We start from the raw sequence: 19249 nt of genomic DNA, 5'->3' as shown, positions 1-19249 counted from the left end.
TCTATCTATCTATCTATCTATCTATCTATCTATCTATCTATCTTTACATGCCTATTATTGCAGGGATTACTAATAAAATGATTCACCATGTCAGAAATTCATATAGTACATTGGTTCATTTTTTAAAAAGATGTTATCATTTGCCAACAGTGTCCATAACAGGTTACTTCAGTGAGTTTCCACAGAATAAATATGATCCCAGATCCTAAGATGAGAAATGGAGTATCAACTCCAAAGAGACCCAAATCTGCTAACTATAACTTGCTAAGCAAATTAGACTCATCTACAGAAATGTGTGCCCTGCCCATATTAACACACTCATTTGTGTATTTCTATGACTTAATGTGAATTTACTCAGGCTAGTGGCTATTTCTTATTTATATTATGGAGGTGGTCATTCTTGACCAAAAGAACTACAAGCACTTCAACTGCCCATTTCCTGTGGATTAAACAGAAACTGTAAAATTCTTCCAATCCTATGCTCACCAATGCAAGAACACCTGTTTCGTGAATTCAAGTCAGATAGATTTGAGTCAATTATGTAATTATAACTCTATTTCCTGTATTTTATTTTATACTGATTTTTGTTCTACTCAGAAAGTTCTCTGAGATTAATGTTCCACATATTTAACTTCCATAAATATTTATGCTAGAATGAGTATGTGCTAAATTTTTAAATTGCCAGAACACTCTGGTTTTATTAATTATTGTTATGATTAACCAATCTATTTAGAATGGAGGTTCTGAATAAAAGGCCAAACTGTGATCTAAGTGTTTCAGAATACTAATTTAAGTATCTGCAAGGTTCAAAATTAATAACTTAACTCTGGTATGAAAACTTATTTTATTGTCATATGAAAGCTGTAAATATAAATGCATTTGTTATTAGATAAATATGGTATTCAAGACAAAAATAAAAATTTAAACTACAGGGAACACAAAACAACAATTCACTTCCAGATTTTACTAAACAAGAAAAAAGGATTTATCTTTTTCAAGTCAGATAGATTTGAGTCCTAAATGAACTAAAAATAATGTTAAACTGTCACTTTAAAAAATTAACAACCATATTAGCTAAAAATCAAAGCCAGACAAAAATTAACCTGCCGGTATCCTTATTAAAACGTTAAGCATAACAAAAATGCATTTATATGTACAGTATATAATGGAGATGTCAAACATCAGTTAACTTTCCAGTTTAAGTATTTTGCCCCAAAATTGTATTTGCTTTCATATCTGTTTTAGATGTATTTAGATGGCAGTTTTGAGCCTTCACATCAATGCTTTTCCTTAAATTCTTCACTTCCCAAAATAAAAATTGGGGTTGATTGTAATGTTGTTGTCAAAACACATTTTAAAATGTTTACTTTTTCTATGACAATACTCAGAAAACTTCCTCAGAAGGGTTGACCAATTATGCCTCGGAAGTTTGCATGGGTTTTTTGAATTTAATAACCAAATTGATTTTATAAAACTGAAATTATATTCATACACTAGCTTTTCAAAAAATAATAATAGTGGTGCTCCAATATCGAGGAACAATTCTCCAGAATAGTTTCTGCAATCTATAACCAGTTTTGAAGAATTGCAAGCAACGCAATCATCCATTTCCGTTTCACTGCAGAGTTTCTTCAAACGTTGCCATAACATCACTCTGAAAATTCATGTCAATGGTGCTTTTCAACTATTAAAAACAACAAGAAATTAGGGGAAAAAGACACTTAGTTTAAAGTAAATGTTGCTGGATTCAGTAGAATTGGATTCTGAGAGATAATGCAGTTAACTTTTCAACTGTAAAACTTTTCAACTTTTCAACTGTAAAAAGCAAATGTGGGGAAATGACAATAATAAAATAACAATTTTAGGACTGAGAGCTATGTTGGGTTTTCAGTGGCCTGTTGCAAGCCAAATTCTTACATGGGCAAAGGAAAAGAAACAGTTAAGGTCAGGCAAAAAATTGATCCCTCAACTTTCTCCAGCTTCAATTTCTAAGCCGGTTCCTTCTGACGATTTAAAATCAATAAAATTCTGTTGACTTCATTCTAAATAAATGAAGCTGCTCTTTAACTCTTTCATTGTGTTACAGGACCAGCATTCTTTAAGCTGGCATTTTTCAACCTTGGCAGCTGGAATATGTCTGGACTTCAACTCCCAAGCTTCCCAAACCAGCATGCTTGGCTGGGGAATTCTGGTTCTGAGCCCCTGCTTTAGGCTGATACGGATATCTTACCGCTTCTCTTCTTCTACGCTCTTGCTCCAGTTTTCTTGCCAAATTACGATCTATGACAAGATTTGGTGCTGAGTGTGATTGCTCTCTTCCAGATCCTTTATTTGGAATGGGACAGCTATCTTTTACTGCTGTGGATTTCAAACCCATTTCTCTACTGTTTCTAAAGAAAAAATAATAAACCTTTTTTTGTATAGGAAGTCAGATATGCAAGCTTTACATTTGAGTGAACAAACACAGGATATTTGTTGCTTACAATCAGCAGTGATTTAGTAGGATGATTTGCCCATTGTCACTACAGTGGATGATGGGATGCCTTAAAAATCAGCAGGCTGGATGCATCCACCACTATATGCCAAGCATAACATTAATGCAAGCTCCCTCACCTTCCCAAAATATCATAGAAATGGAAATAAAGATGTACTAAAATTTCCTGAATTGCTGAAGTGACAGTTGACAAATATAGAGACATTGCTATTATCCTTACATAGAAAAATATTGTTTGGTATTAGAGTTGTGACTATCTGGAGAGAGGAGGCCCTGAGGAGATGCTACCTCGCAGCCTTTCGTCAGGAAGGAAACAGGATTACCATGAATAATGACAAACATAACAAATGCACAATGAATTGATTGTGGGGAGAATGCCTGTTCGTTGTTTCAGGCGGCTAAAACAAAATTAAATATTGTTAAAGCATTTCATCATTAATCAAATGGTAAGTGATCCAGGAATAATACTCAGCAAGAGGAGAACCCCCCTAGAGGACGGTCTGGCTCAGCAGCGTATCTCAGAGCACCATTGCTTGTTCCCAATTAAAAGTGACAATGTTAAATATGCATTATTAATAAGTAGTTTGCTTTTTTGAGTCTCACACAAATGCTTGTTGTCGGTGTCATGTTACCTCAGTTGGAGAACAATTCTACACTACTAAGGATGATAAGAGTCCCATTGAATTTCTGAGTAAAAAAATCATAGGATAGGCAATTTATTCTAGTCATGGAAATTCAGAGGATGGTTTTAGAAAAAAAAGAATTGGGCAGAGCAAGTCAAGTGCATGGTGACATTAACTCACCAATTCAATGAGTGCTTAAATTTTAAAGTTTTGCAAAGCCCCTTTGTTTTGTTAGTCTTGATTCCACAGATTATTCCAGAGGACAGTGTTTAAACCTGGTTGGTGCTTTTATATTCATTATCAGTGAAGCTGTCTTCCACCTTTTCACCAGCTTGAGTGATTGTTTCCACAACCATCTTTCTGCTCTGCTCTGTATAAACCCAGTCATATTTAGAAATGGAGGCTAATTCTGAAAAGCAGGGGTGGGATTCAAAATTTTTAACAACCAGTTCTGTGGGCGTGGCTTAGGTGGTGGGCGTGGCTTAGGTGGTCATGTGACTGGGTGGACATGGCTTGGTGGTCATGTTATTGGCTGGGCGTGGCCAACTCAGTATCACTCACATCGAGGCATGCATCTTCTTGCCTGGCCTCTCATGACTGTGGGGATGCTGCAACAATCGTAAGTGTGAAAAATGGTCATAAGTCATTTTTTCAATGCCATTGTAACTTTAAATGGTCATTCCACATAAGCAAAGGACCAGCAAAGGAGGAAAAAAAAACTCCAGAGAAGTAGTTCCAGAGACAGCAAGTCTAATCCTGCCAAGAATGTAATAAGGGTTAACGGAGAGGCAGTTTCTGTAAGCAACTCCAGAATGTTTCCTTCCTGCCTTCCTTACAGGATTAGGCCAATAATTTCTTCTATCAACCGTTTCTCTGAACTGCTTAGAATGTTAACAACCGGTTCTAGCAAATACATGCGAATAGGTAGAATCCCACCTCTGTTGAAAAGGATATTCAACACTGTTTTACCAGCATATCCTCTTGCTATTAACTTTAAATATTTTTCTTACATAAGACTCAGTTTCACAGAGCTACAAAACAAGGCAGCTAGAAACTACTGGCTACGAAGTCAGTTAATAGACATGGGAAATAGAGCCTTTCAAATTTAATTCTATGGAATTACCAACCTCTCTTTTTCCTGAGGATGTTTTTTCGACTTCCTCTCTGCTTGTTCCAATCGTCTTTTTCGTTCCTTGGCCCACTCACTTTCTCCTTTTTCCAGCGCAGCTTTTTGAAACTGTCTGAAGCTTTCATTAGAGGATTTGACCGAGACTGGAACATTCACCATCTTACCTAAACTTGTCCAAGAATCTGCATGTTTGACTTTTATATCCTGCAATTATAACCAGCAACGTAGTTCTAAACACGAGCAGATAACTGTCTTCCACATCTGACAGGACCCCCAAAGATAAAGAGCACGTAGGTTTTTGTTTTAAATGCAATTATTGTATCCTGATAAATTTAGAGCATTTTCATATCACCAACCATATTCCTTCACTAGTCCCTTAAACAGTTGAACCTAACCTGCAATTGCGTTTATTGTAGCTGAACTTGAAAAGCCAAGATCTGTATGAATTGATCATTTTTTTCTTACTGACTATTCAATAAGAAAGCACATAGATCTTTAATACCCCATGCCCTTATATTCACATTATTAGTTCACGTTGTGTGCATTTCCTTGGTACATCGCTATCATGAACAAGCTGTAAGATGAAACCATCAAGGCATAGTTGCTCCATTGAAATGGGAATCCTATGGTAGCAGATGGATGAGGTTGTTCTCCAGCCATGAGCTGGAAGGAAACTGAAACAACTTACAGCTCATGGGAAATGGTTCTGTCCGGAGGCTCTTCAAAGCTTCAAGGACTCAGATTAAAAAAATGGTCTTTCTGTGATTCTATGTATGCTTTATGTGAACCAGAAATAAGGTACATCACCTCTGCTGCACCACAGAGATAGGGGTATAAGATCAGCCATAACCAAAGAATCCACATTGACTCTATTTAAAATTAACAACATTGTTTATTAATATATGTAACAAACCTCCCAGGTGAAGCTTTGTTGGGAAAGGCAGTAATTTAGTTCCTAAAAACAAACAAACCAAGAGAAGATAGCGAGGGACCGAAATAGCCTGCAAGGAAGGCTACACATGTATCCAATGAAATAATGGCAACTCCTAGTTATCATGGATCAGTTTTAGCAAGAAATAAGATTTTTCCCCCTGTTACAGATGTTTTTCAAACTAAGTATACTGTTAGTGGGAGGCCTTAAAGGGAAAAAAAAAAAGATTTGACTACTGTGAGGAGCATTCCCAAGCCACTGACTTACATCTCTTTTGTTTGTATGTGTGCAGATGGTTGCAATGTGACAGTTTTTTCCTACTTGAAATGGAGGCTGATACAGCTCTGTACAAATACAGAGAATGATTGAGGTGGCCATTGGATGGTCCATACCTCTCTCTGTTAAGACTGTATTTATTTGTAGATAAAGTGTCCTGCAAATTCTGTCATTCTAAAAGACAATTTATGAAAATTCTGAAATCTGCTAATGATTGTCAAATATTTCTGCTATAATTATTTTATATCTTGCCTTTATTCTGTTTATAAACAGCTCAAGATGGCAAACATATGTCTACTGTAATACTTCTTCCTTCTCCTATTTTCCTCACAACCACCATAGCCCTGTGAAATGAGAGGCTAAGAGAGTATGACTGGCCCAAAGTCATCCAGCTGACTTTCATGCCTAAAATAGGATTAGAACTCAGTGTGTGGTTGTTTTTAATCTGGTGCCTTAACCACTAGGCCAAACTGGTTCAATGTATATACCGTATACATCTATATCTATTGATATAGTAATATTATTACTATATATCATTGATATATTGATCCATATCATTACACTTATTGATATATGTGAGTGTAAATCAGAGCAAAAAGTTCTGGCTCACCATCAACTGATTTTTTTAGACTGCAACTCAAACATGCAATTGTTTTCAGGTTTATTACTTTTATTGCTAGCTCTTTGCCCTAAAATATGCTTTCTTCACTTGTTTTTTTTAAATCACAAATCTAGACTGCATCGCTGCTGCATTGATTCACTTCATTGTTCCTCCTTCGTTGCCTCCTTGATTTTTAGATATGAATTGCAATATTTGTCACTTGAATTGCAATTGTAATATCAATTTGTTTTGAACTGATTGATGAAGAAAAAGTAAGATTTTTAAGGGTTTTATTTAGATTGTGCTTTGTTATGGCTTGTGGATCTGTAATTGTTTTAGCAGAGACAAAGGTATTATTAAAAGAGGTCTCTATTTATTTTATTAACTAAGTTCAAATTTAAAAATACAATCAAAATGCAACTCCTCTTGCTTTTAGGAATACAAACTGAACAAAACACTGTGAGAAGCAAAAAGCAACTAAAAGCATAATTATCAGAATAAAGTTTATAATCAAAGTTGTAGAGAACTTTTTTTAAAAAAATGTATTTCTTATTTCTGAATAAATATAGAGGAATCATGGTGCTGCTGAATAGTACAGTATTAGCTGACACTACTGTTTTAATTATATTCACCGTGACTAGTAATAAAACAAATTCTCAGCAGAGTCAAAGAAGGTTCTGCATAGATGTACTTTGGGATACAAATACACATAAACATTTTACTATCCCTCTTTGGGATAAGCAAAAAAGAATAAAAGACAGAAAATAAGAGAATGAATTTTAACTAGATGAAACAACTGATACACAATGAGATTGCCAGTATGACATTTTTTGTTGTCTACAAAATATAATATGTAAAGAGCTATTGTGCATCGGTTCAAACCAGCTTGATGGAGATAATTGTTTGGGGATGAGAACAGCTATCTCATCAAGATGTAAAGCATTCCTAAGATTATGTTAATCAGCTCTTAGAATGCTGTCTGCATCTGTATGGTATGTTCTGGGCATTATTAAATATGCCTTCGGATCAACTGAAGAAATTAACTGAGATTGTACATCCTCCAGATCTCTCAATAGCAGTGCTCAATTATTTCCATCATTTATTCCTGCTGCAGTGATGAAGGGGAGGTTTAGAGCTGCAGGAGCCTGGGGCTTAGGGTGAAGGAAAGTGCTTGATGACAATGTCAACAGACCAGAACAGACTAGGTTTCAGAAAAAAACTACCCTGTAATCTGCACCTCTTACACTGCAAAAATATATGGACTACACAACTCGATGAGGGCAAAGCAATAGACGCAATCTACATAGAGTTCTGTAAAGCCTTTGATTCAGTGGTACACGACAAATTACTTCTAAAACTAAAATCTTACAGTATCTCTGGACACCTACATAAGTGGATAGAAGCATTCCTGTAAAACAGACAATAAATGGTCAAAATTGGGAGCATCCTATCAAATTCTGTACCTGTCAACAGTGGTGTCCCCCAAGGCAGTGTTTTAGGACCAACGCTCTTCATACTCTACATAAATGACCTCTGTAATCATATTAAGAGCAACTGCGTTCTCTTCGCTGATGATGTAAAGCTATTCAACACCACTGACAATACTACTACCCTCCAAAAAGACCTTGACTATGTATTAGAATGTTTAATCAAATGGCAACTTCAAATCTCAACAAATAAATGCTCTGTCTTACATATTGGCAAAAAAAGCAGAAAATAAAATACAAGCTAAATAATCAAGACCTTGTTGAGTAACCAAACTTTGTCAAGGACCTTGGAGTATTCATCTCTAATGATCTAAGTGCTAGAGCCCACTGTAACTACATAGCCAAAAAGGCATTAAGAGTTGTTGATCTAATCCTACGTAACTTCTTCTCTGGTAATATCACACTACTAATGAGCATCTAGTCTTTTGCTAGACCTATACTTGAATACAGCTCATCAGTCTGGAACCTATATCATGTATCTGATATTAACACAATTGAAAAAGTCCAGAAATATTTCACAAGAAGAGTTCTCCACTCCTCTATTCATTGCAGAATACCTTATGCCACCAGACTTGAAACTCTAGATCTAGAAAACCTAGAACTACACCGCCTCCGGTCCGATCTAAATATAATATATAAAATCATACATTGCAATGTCCTACCTGCAAATGAGCTTCAATCATAACAATCAGCTTCAATCATAATACAAGAGCACACAATAGATACAAACTCAAGGTTAACCGAACCAAACTTGGTTGCAGGAAATACGACTTCAGCAACAGAGTGGTCAATGTTTGGAATACTCTACCTGACTCTGTGGTTTCTTCCCCAAACCCCAAAAACTTTACCCTTAGACTGTCTACTATTGACCTCATCCCCTTCCTAAGAGGCTTGTGGGGGTGTGCATAAGCGCACCAATCATGCCTACCGTCCCTGTCCTATTGTTTCTTTTTATTTTTCTTATAAGTATCTAACTCATGTATTCAAAACTATGTTTATTCTTATACCTGTATCTTGTAAGTGATTGACAAATCAAATAAATACTAAATACTACAAAGGGTGGAGTAGATTCTATTTGTTGTCTATGTGGATCTGAAGCCACATCTGGTAATGTGAGTAATGCACTAATGAGAGCCAGTTTGGTCTCGTGTGAGGACACCTGGCTAGGTAAATTTGATCCAAGATGGCACCAACAATGGCTGTCTCGATGAAATGCTCTCTAATGGTTTCTTCTATTCTATTCTAGAGCCAGGTGACTATGAGTTCCAGTCCTGCCTTTGGCATGAAAGCCCACTGGGTGACTTTGAGCCAGTCACTCTCAGCCCAACTCACCTCACAGGGTTGTTGTTGTGGGGAAAACAGGAGGAGGATGGTGTGTCTGATATGTTCAGAATCTTGAGTTATGTGTAAAAATAACAAAGGCAGAAATAAAAAAAGTGTCCAAAGCTATTGCAGAAAGCAGCGCATGTTTTACCTTTATTAGAGGAGTCTGAGGCTTAGCATCTCTCTTTTTTTTATCCTCACGGTTAACAGAACAGTTTTCTGTAACAGTCGCATGTGCGGATTCTGTCATCTGTGGTCGCCAATGGCCATCTGGGAAACTAGCCTTCAGTTCTGGAATGCAAGCCAGATCAGAGGCGGAGTAAGTGAGTTTTCAAGAGAGCAAAGATGTACTCCATTCGTTTTTGTTATTAGAACCCTTCATTCGAAGTGCTATCAATTTCAGCATTTTTATCGACCGTATTTGAATTACAGGTTATATTTCCATTTGATAGGCTTTGGAGGCTTTGTTTATCCCTTGTTTACTTGGCATAGTTTCCAAAGAGGCAGAAGGATAGGAACGCCCCATGTGACTACAGCTGTCTATTTTCAGATGCCTGCTTGAGTGTAGAAGGTGCACATTTCCCTCCTCCTCCCTTAAAGTGGACCATTTAGCCTGTTATAATGGTCTTTCCTGGCTCCCCAAGGAAGGAAAAGCCTGGATCCTTATACTTAATATAAAGCTCCCCATGACAACTGCTACCAGCTTCTCCCCTAAGAATAAGTCATCCATTACATCTAGTGATGCTATAAATTTAAAAAACGCCACATTTCTTTTGCTTTCCTTAGGAACAAACAGCCATGTGTGAAGTGATAAGCTTTTGAAAAGTATTGTTATGCTGCAAAGCAATGGTGCCATAACTCAAGTTGCACTATATGCATATAAACCCTAGGTAGCCAACAGAAAACCCTAAACATAAATTAGTAGCAGCTCTATGCTCCTTAAGCATTCCAATTATATTTCATCCTAAGTAGGCACACTTTGAGGGCAATGGTGGGATTCAGTAACTAAGAGTGGTTAACAAATAATGCAGAGTTACTGCTTCATAGCTTCAATGCACAATGCTCTTACATTCTTCTTCTATCAACTCACTGGTATATCCCTGAGGCTATTGAATATATATCTGGATATTTCCACACAGCACTGAATCCAGATCCTATTTCTTTTTGTTCATAATTCTTGTAGATTACCACTTTTGGGTAACAATTGGGTGATAAACCAGCAAAGCCCAAGTTTCTTGGATCCCATGATGAGTTGCAAATATTTAGGATACTTCCATAGGGGGCTTGAACACTCAGCCCCAGACCTGTTCATTCTTGCCCTATCAGCTAAGGGCAGAAGCTGAACCAATGGCAGACTACATTAAGACACAGCACCCCCCTTTTTTCCCTTTCAAAATGCTGCAGCACTACAGAACTTCCGTTTCCCCCATCTGCAGGAACTGACCTCCAGCCCTGCCCCTTTTCTCTCCTCCATCGTGGGAATACTTGACTCCACCTCCAACTGCATGTCCTTTCTCTGCCTGCAAAAGCATTCCCTAAATTTTGAATTGGGCAGGTGTGATGTAGTCATGGCTGTGCTTCCTATTATTTTGGGAGAGTGGTATGAAAGCACCACTGAATGGCAACATGAAAGCACATTTACTATTGGTCTTTGACTGCAATAAACACTAATTTGGCTGATACTTAATATGTGATGTTAATATTGGTAGCCAATACATACTTTGCTCCTGGTCAGTTGGTGTTACTTTAGTAACTCCCATAGAGGATTTAATCTGGACAGCAGATGGCAGCCGCTGATGCAGTGATGATGGTTTCCAAATATCTTTCCTGTTGTCCGAAAGGTTATTTGAAGAGGAAGAACAAGGTACCTAGAGGGAAGTTGCAAAGTCATAAAAGAACTGTATCACAATTGTAGAGGTCACGCATCCTATAATAGTTTTGCCTACAAGTGGAGAGGCTGACATGCCTTTTTGTATTTCCTCTGGCCACCCCTACCCAGTTATGTAGGATAAGCTTCATTCATGGATGAAAGAAATTGAAACTTAATGCTGAAAAGCTCAGAGGTAGTCTAATGCAACTTATCCTCATGACTTCTGGAAACCAGTATAAAGTGATTTCTATTTCTTTCTCTAACCTTTCCATTCCAGAAAATCCTACATTCTTTCTAATGTAGAAGAAAACAAACTGTAATACCATTTATTTCTAATCAAATAACTTTTAGTGAACTCATCATATTCAATCGGGTGAAGGGAAGGGATTGGCTCCAACCAACCTGGTATTTACCCGTGTGTGAAGATACAGCAATTCTGCCCACCAAAACTATCCTTTAAAAGTCTTCCATAAATGCTAATCACTGAAAATATCAAGACACTGAAAAGGTGTTTTATGTATATTTATATGTATATGTTGTTTATAATATACTTTAAATAAAGAGCCACTTTCATTTCCCAATGGTATCTGTGATATCCACCTCTGAAAGCGTGTAAGAAGAGTTGTGAGAAGCCTGGGTTGCCATTGCATCACTCTGAGTTGTCTCGTGAACTGGCGTGCAGTGCAGGGGTGACACAACGGCTATTATACCTGCAAGAAGGAAGGGAATATAGAAGAACGCCCGTGCCATGTTTCATCTCTTTACCTTGATAACTTCAATCACAATAATGTCGCAAACTCATAACTCTGCATTGGTCCAAGTCAATGTGTGCTTTTGAGTATGATGAGTCCGTGTGCAGGACTTCTTTTAACTGCCTCACCCCAATCACAGAGTTTTCATTTAAAGAGGAGGACAGAGCTATATGAAAGGGAGGCACGTAAGAAGAAAGGATCCACACAAACTACCTAATTTGCTGATATAGAAAGTAGCTGTGCGCACCTAAGGGCTTCAGGAAGAAACTGAGAAGAAGTGTGGGGCAGGGAGGAGAAATCCATCCAAATATTTTCGAAAATAACAGTGGATTTTGGATGGCAGGCCTGCAAAGAGCTGAAACAAGTTTCAGATAGATTGTGAGTAAAACACAATCAGTTGGATGCATGGAGGGCACATGCAGCTTCCTTCCATGAACTGTTTGAACATGGAATATGTCTGTCTGTCTGTCTGTTCTATCTATCTATCTATCTATCTATCTATCTATCTATCTATCTATCTATCTATCTATCTATCTACTGGATATTTACATATATTTACTTTAAAAGTATGTAAGTTCTGTGTCTGAGTGGCATATCACCTTTTCCCTTAATTTAAAAGGCACTTTATAATATTTATTTTAAAGCACATGCCCCTTTTTGTTGGTCCATGTTGTTGATTCTGCCAAATGTTGCAAAGATGCTTGAAATTTCCAGTGTTCTCTCAATCAAAAAAAACCAGCAGATCCATTGCAATACCCACCCTTCTCAAAGAAGGAGAAGGAACATTTGATACCATTTTTTTCACTTTCTCAATTACCAAAATATGTACTTTGAGCAGCTCTGAAAAGCCAGTTGAATGCATCCTACTGGCGCATGAGAATTCCTAGAAAATGTTTTACCTGAAGGAGAAACAATACTTTGTTCTCGTAGTTTAAGAGGACTGAGCTGTAAAGGCCGAGAGCAAGGCAGTAACTGGTGAGAGGCCTTGGCTTTGGTTGCTTTTTGGGGCAGCTTGCTAAGAGGTGAAGGATTCCATATTTGAGGAACAACATTGCAGGACATCTCTGGATGATGCAGTGGGATCTGATGTGGAAGGAATTAAAATCATTATACATGTTTTGTATTTGGTGAATCTTTCATGCCAAGGGTTTTATGTAAAAAGTGGCCTTTTGGTGAGAGTGAAATCTGAAGAAGCAGGAGCACAGGAGAAGCCCAAAACGGAAGAATTTAGGGTTCGAAAGATGAGGAAAGTTTACCTTAAGCTGTTCTCTGCAAAACAAATCCTTTCCCCCATTTTCATTATCTTTTATGTATGCTTCTGTAAAAAGATGGCAAAAGCCAGTTTATAGCATGCATATATTTTTATATATAGTGATATTTTATGCACATTTGCTATCAGACATTGTATTCGTTGCAAAGCCTTATTATTCCATAGTTCTATCCTTTGTAGCATTTCCAACAAGGTTTTTCTAAGATGTAATAAGGCACTTCCCACAATTCTATCAATTTATTTTACACATTTTGCATATCTCCTAGAAGTTCTGATTAGATAATTGGAGACATGGTTGAGTTCTATGTTGCAGTGAAGAAATTATGTACGGATGTCTGATACCTCTAACATCAATGGAAGATAATATTTATAACTGAGCTGTGGGCTCTCTGAGCTTGGTGGTTGATATTACCCAGCCGAGTAATGAAACATCTGCAACGCAACAACCCTGTTCAGAGAGCTCCAAGAACTCTACCCCAATGTCTTCACAAACTGTATTGGCAATCCAGTTTGTTCCTTTTACAACAGCACAACAATAGGTCAAGTATTGTGGACTTCTTCAAGATTACCTAGAAAAATTAAAGCAGAGTTAGACTAAAAGTTTCATTAATACCAAATAAGCCTACAACAATCCATTGATGGATTGGAAAATTCACCAGAAGGAAATTTGTCCAAGGTCGCACAAATATATTATGATGGCTTAATACACACGGCCCTGTAGGAGGAGAATTAAATCAATTCACTTAAATATGAATCAACAATGTGCAGCAACCATCAAAAAAAGCTAACACAGTCTTAGGCTGCATTAACACAGGGATAGAATCAAGATCATGTGAAATGTTAGCACCACTTTATAATGCCTTGGAAAGACCACACATGCAATATTGTATCCACTTTCGGCCACCACAATATAAAAAAAAGATGTTGAGATTCTAGAAAGAGTGCAGAAAAGAGCAATAAAGATGATTAGGGGGCTGGAAACTAAAACATATGAAGAATGGTTGCCAGAGGCATTCTTTCTGAAAAATCTTAATAAAAACCTGATTCAGAATTGCTGCTGTCAGATGAACTGGAATCATTGCTGGTGCTTTCGGATGCAGAGGAGGCATTGCTGCTGCTGCTGCTGCTGCTTTCACTGAGTCGACTAGGCCTTCTGCAGATTTTTGATTCAGCATTTTTTCCAGCTGTAAGACACAGAGACACACTTAAAGGAGAACTTTGTGGGGGGAAGAAGTACAGAGAAGAGGACCTAAGAGGATTAAAGGCTTGGAGTCTAAAACATATGAAGAACAGTTGAAGGAATTAGATATGGCTAGCCAAGAGAAAAGGAGTAGGGTTGACACAATAGCAGTATTCCAGTATTTGAGGGGCTACCACAAAGAAGAGGGGATCAACTTACTTTCCAAAGCACCAGAGGGCAGGACAAGAAACAATGGATGGAAACTAATCAAGGAGGGAGAGGCAACCAGGCATTAAGGGGAAACTTCCAAACAGTGAGACCAATGACTTGCCTTCAGACACCTCCAGCTTCATCACTGGAGGTTTTTAAGAAAAGACTGGACAGCTGCTTGTCTGAAATGGTATAGTTTCAATGGCGCCGGGAGAGAGAGATAGAAGAGATGCAATCATCTATTTGCTTAGTGGATCCTCTTCTCTCGTCTTGCCCATCGAGGGATTTAATGACCCTTCCTTGTATCTTCTAAGCAATAATTCAAATGAGTTTTTTTACTCTCCTGTGTGGAGAGGCTTAAGTCCTTATGCTATTGACTTGTATCTGATTTAAGAGGAAATCAGAAAAACACACATCTTTTCACTTCCAAGTCTCTAAGTTTCTGCCTGAATATAGAGACAGGCAGTTCAACACTACAAAGGCTTCCATACAAAGTTACTTTATTGGATGATATCAGGCATCCTCAAGGTATAACTCACAGTTATGCTGAGATTTATCTAATGTCCAATCTTTGCATAAATAGGTGCTTCCATAGTGTGAAAACATGGTTAACTTCATCCCATAGTGATATATCAAAGGAAGACTCCAGCACAATGCTGGGATCCAGGTAAGAATGCCCAAAAACTCCCTCAGCCCACCAGAGATCAATTCAGTGACCAATCAGGATTACAGATATAACCACGTGACATGAACTACATCTCCCAAGAGGCATTAACTACATTTCCCATGAAGCATTCCCTTAAGGGGACAGCTCTCATTCCCAAACTAACTATATACTGTCTAACCGGCACATATAGGGTCTCTAGAAGACCCTAGAAGAAGACTCTAGAAGACTTCCAAGGTTCCTTCTAGCTTTATTCTGATTTATTAATAAAGTTGCTATGTTGGGAAACAGTGAGAAAGGAGCAACATTTAAGCAAAAGTAATTGATAGGGAATTAACTGGCATTATGAAGCTAATGTCTGCCATAGGACAGAACCCCAATTCGTAAGGCACATTCCAGAAAAGTATATTCCTGAATAAAGTGCAAGGAGACTATCAAGATCCCCAGATCATTCTTTCATTAGGGAGGGCTCACTTACATTTTGCATTTTGCTTGGCTGAGCAGAGCAGGCCGCTGACATTCAGCATCCTCTGACTTTGTGTCTTCTCTAAAGTAAATTGGTCTTTGGGCTTTTTTGCTAGATACAAGGGAAGAGGAAGGAAGTCAGGAACAACATCCAAGCAATTATCTAGGAAAAAAAACCCCATACAATTTCCTCTCCCTTTTGAGGCATGTTGTATATAACACACCGTAATGTTTCTTGGGCCTTTTTCTCAAGGAAGTCAAGACATATTTCTCCAGTGCCCGTAAAGTTGATGCTTTGAGAGATTCAAAGTCTATTTCAATTTCTTCAAGATTTGAATCCCTCAATGATGACTCCCTTGACTGAATAATATAGACAATTCTGCTAAGCTTGTCCCCTGGGAGTTTATTTATGTTCAGGCTTAATTGCCTCTTTTCATCATAAGTCATTGGCTTGGCAGTATCCTCATCCTCACTCTTGAATCCTGCAAGTTCTTTTTGCTGCTGGCTTTTCTTGGAATGCCTGCAAGAGAGAGAATAAACAATCATTAACTCCGAGACCAGCAGCTTTCGGTACAAATTCATGCCAACAAGCAGCCTTACGCGTTCAAAGACATTTTTTTCTTCAGCCGCTTCGTTTTTCTGCTTTTCTGAATCGCAGACTTTATTTTTGGTTTGCTTTTGCATTTTTCTTTCTTAGATTTTCCTTTCTTCTTTTTTAATTTGGGCACAGAGGTTTTAGCCAAAGCTTGCAATTGCTGGTGAACAGCTTTAAGCTAGAGAGAGAAACAGAGAGAGGAACATGAAAAACATCTGGTTTCTTGAAAGATGCAGTGTTCTGTGAGTGTTTTTGAGAGTGCTCTAACCCGAACAATCAGTGAACCAACTTATACTGAACCAAAGGTGCTTTTTTTAAAAAAAAACTTTGTTTTTCCTTGAAGACATTTTGCTTCTCATCATCCAAGAAGCTTCTTCAGCTCATGAAGGAATTGGAGAAGCTTCTTGAATGAGAAGCAAAATATCTTCAAGGAAAAACAAAGTCCAGTTACCTTTTGAAAATGCACCTTTGGGAAAACCATGACCTGGATGACTGAGAATCTCTATAGAAACTTATACTGTACAATTATAAGGGGAACAGAGACGTATTTATACTACAGGTAATTGTATTGCAGGTAATCTTAATTTAAGGTCTACTCATTCAGTAATTATTCAAAGTTCTGACAGCACTGAATAAGGGATACCGGGGACTAGTATCATGCATTTGCAATTTGGGCACTTGGCAACTGGCTTGCAATTACATCACAGTGTCCCGCAGTTATGTGATTGCCCATTTATGATTTTCACTTCTTCCTCTCCTGCTTTCTAGTCTGGTGTGTTAGCCACAGACCAAATTGTTCCAGTTAGGATGGTGAGAGAATGATGACATGTTTGTTGTTGTTACGCCTGCCTGCAACTTAGGTTCAAGTGAAATTGGCAAGAGACAAGATTAGGGCTGCCAGAGCCAAAGAGCTGCCAAGGAACTGGTTGGTTTTAGATAGCAACAAGACTAAAAAATTTAAGTAGTCAGTCAGTAAAATTTTCTGCATAACAACTGAGCTTGAACACTAATGCCAAAGGAAGCGTTGAACTGTATTGCCTTTTTAAAGGTTGGCTTGGATAAGGAAAAGGCTGAGTAATCCTCCAGAGACCAAGACTCCAGCCTTTTGAGTTCACTAGTTCTGCTAGTTTTGTACCTGAAAAAAGCTGTATCTCTGCACAGTTGATCTTTTAAGCAAGCAGTAAAGTAGAGCTGTTCTCAGCCTTTGCTTCTGAATGCAGAAATGCAAATTTGCCTGTTCATGTCTCAAATTGACTCGGGTCTTATTGGTTCTAAAGTAGTGAGAGGAATTGCTGGTGGAGCATTGATAGTACACCTGGTTAAAGGGGTTTCAGTAGGAAGTAGATAAGAAACTGCTTAGATCTATAGCCGATAATTTTTTCCCCCTTTGAGTACTGTATCCTAAATTTGGAACTAGACATTGGGGTGGGGACAGTATTATTCAAAAGAGCCCTAAACTTAAAATGAAATGCTAGCACGGAAGCTTAAAAACCATCAGGAGGGCTAGTGGGCATGTCTTCAAATTATTCCTCTTCTTCGCTTCTCTAGCCTGCAATCCAAGAATACTGAGATACCATTTAGCATGGTCTAAAACTTGCATGCCTTTGCTTCCCCATCCTAATTTTTCTCTTACACGGAAATGATCAGTAATATTTAGGAAAACACGGTTTCTATGAACACACAGATGGTGTGTGGGGGGGTGGAAATATGGCTCTTGTTTAGCTGGAGAGCAACTTCAAGTATTATGAAACATGTATAGACTTTTTTTAAAAAAGAAAAAGTGTAACATCTTGCTCGAGAAAAATACCCAAAGTGATATTTGCTCCCAAAGGGAAGAGCAGGTATTAAAGCAAACAGAGGTTTATTTCAATAGCTATAGCATTTTCTATCTTGGCACCCTCTTCCTCATTATGGCTTCTTGCCAGCATGAAAGGTTAGCACAGAACATAATTATTTACTAATAAATATTTCAGCTGGAATGAGTCCAGGTAAATCATTTTGAAAAACACCTAAACTCTCCTTTTGTGTTCCTTTGGTGCGTTGATGTACAAAGAAAGGTTCTGAAAATAGCAAAGAAGATGACCTTGATGGAGATATAGAAGATCTGTTACCAAAACGGTGAACAAACCTTAAGTCCACAATGGTCACCCCTCTAATTTACAGGAGTATATGAAGGGACTTCCAACTTACTATAGCCATTCTCAATAAAAGTAGATTTCAACCTTCCTTTAGGGTTGATTTTCTGCTTTTATACAGTGGTTAGACTGACAATTACTTATAATCCAGAGGATCAAGTAAGCAAAGCTGCAGTATAATGAGTGAAGCTGCACTAGTTACATCTTGTTGACTTTAACAAAAACTCTGATACATTATGCAATAGACTAGTGATCACATAGTGTTGTGAAATTACATAAGAAATTCACATTTTTCCCTTACAAAGTAGGAATGCAAATATAGAAATGCCTTGTTTTCTATAATAAGACAATGTTAATATAACAAAAAAAACCTGATTATTTTTTCATCTCCTATTAGCTGTATTCAATAAGGAAATTATTTCAACACAGTTCTTTCTCCTTTCTTACACATTTTCTCTCCTCTTACACCACAAATGATCCCATCCTTTTCACTAACCACAAATGGGAGCAAACTATAGCCATATATAACCATGGGAAGAATTTATTAATGTATATAACTGTGTTAGAAATATTGGATAGGGAATCATATGTTAACTAATCCAGATCTCCCCAAAAAGAGACTTATTAAATACTAATTTCAAATTGTAAACACATACAAGCAAACACACAAAACTCCATAAACACAATATAAACATAATGCTCACAGTTCAAACAAAGAGACTCAATCCATGTCACTTGATGTAATCAACCTCTTCTCCAGGGTCAAAACATAACACACCCACACCCCTCAAGTGTCACACATTAGAACCAGCATGTCCATCAAGCCCACACCAAGGACCCCCACTATAAAACAATATATCTGTCCTCCATTTTCTCTGTAGGCAAATCTCTTTGCTTTTGGGAATAAATAATTCTTTTTTTACAGCGGTCTAGATCTCATTTTTATATATTCTTGCGCAACCCAGGCTCAAGCTGGAACCCCAAATTCTGCTTCTGACAGAACTATGTACACAGCCACTTACTTGTTCTTGGAGCTCTTCAAAGCGTTTCGCTTGTTCTTTTTCAGAGCTTTCATCAGATGATACGTTAGAGCTGCTATCAGTAGATACAGAAGTGGGGCTCCTTGTGGTGGAATGCAGCAGATGTCTACCAGCAGGTGGTTCATCTGGAATTCTGGCAAACATCATCTCAAAGACATCCTTCACAGAAGAAAGGTAGCTAGATTCAAAAACCTTCTCCATAAA

At 37.7% G+C, this 19249-nt stretch overlaps 1 protein-coding gene across 1 annotated transcript in view; it reads right to left on the bottom strand.

The window, feature by feature from the left end:
• Positions 1-1095: 1095 nt before the first annotated feature.
• The window catches only part of BRDT (bromodomain testis associated), a 30373-nt gene continuing 12219 nt past the window's right edge, over positions 1096-19249 (bottom strand). The window contains exons 7-19 of the mRNA XM_026700088.2: positions 19028-19204; positions 15876-16048; positions 15500-15795; positions 15289-15387; positions 13797-13940; positions 12743-12804; positions 12386-12569; positions 11335-11444; positions 10585-10732; positions 9016-9155; positions 4245-4450; positions 2231-2390; positions 1096-1684 (exon numbers count right to left, since the gene is read on the bottom strand). Coding sequence (XP_026555873.2) covers positions 1616-1684; positions 2231-2390; positions 4245-4450; positions 9016-9155; positions 10585-10732; positions 11335-11444; positions 12386-12569; positions 12743-12804; positions 13797-13940; positions 15289-15387; positions 15500-15795; positions 15876-16048; positions 19028-19204 — 1968 coding nt within the window. The 3' untranslated portion in view covers positions 1096-1615. The remainder of the gene's footprint in view (positions 1685-2230; positions 2391-4244; positions 4451-9015; positions 9156-10584; positions 10733-11334; positions 11445-12385; positions 12570-12742; positions 12805-13796; positions 13941-15288; positions 15388-15499; positions 15796-15875; positions 16049-19027; positions 19205-19249) is intronic.

This window comes from Pseudonaja textilis, chromosome 3 (genome assembly GCF_049901715.1).
Source record: "Pseudonaja textilis isolate UNSWEBS1 chromosome 3, rPseTex1.2, whole genome shotgun sequence".
NCBI lineage: Eukaryota > Metazoa > Chordata > Lepidosauria > Squamata > Elapidae > Pseudonaja > Pseudonaja textilis.
This window is presented reverse-complemented; position numbering and strand designations above follow the sequence as displayed.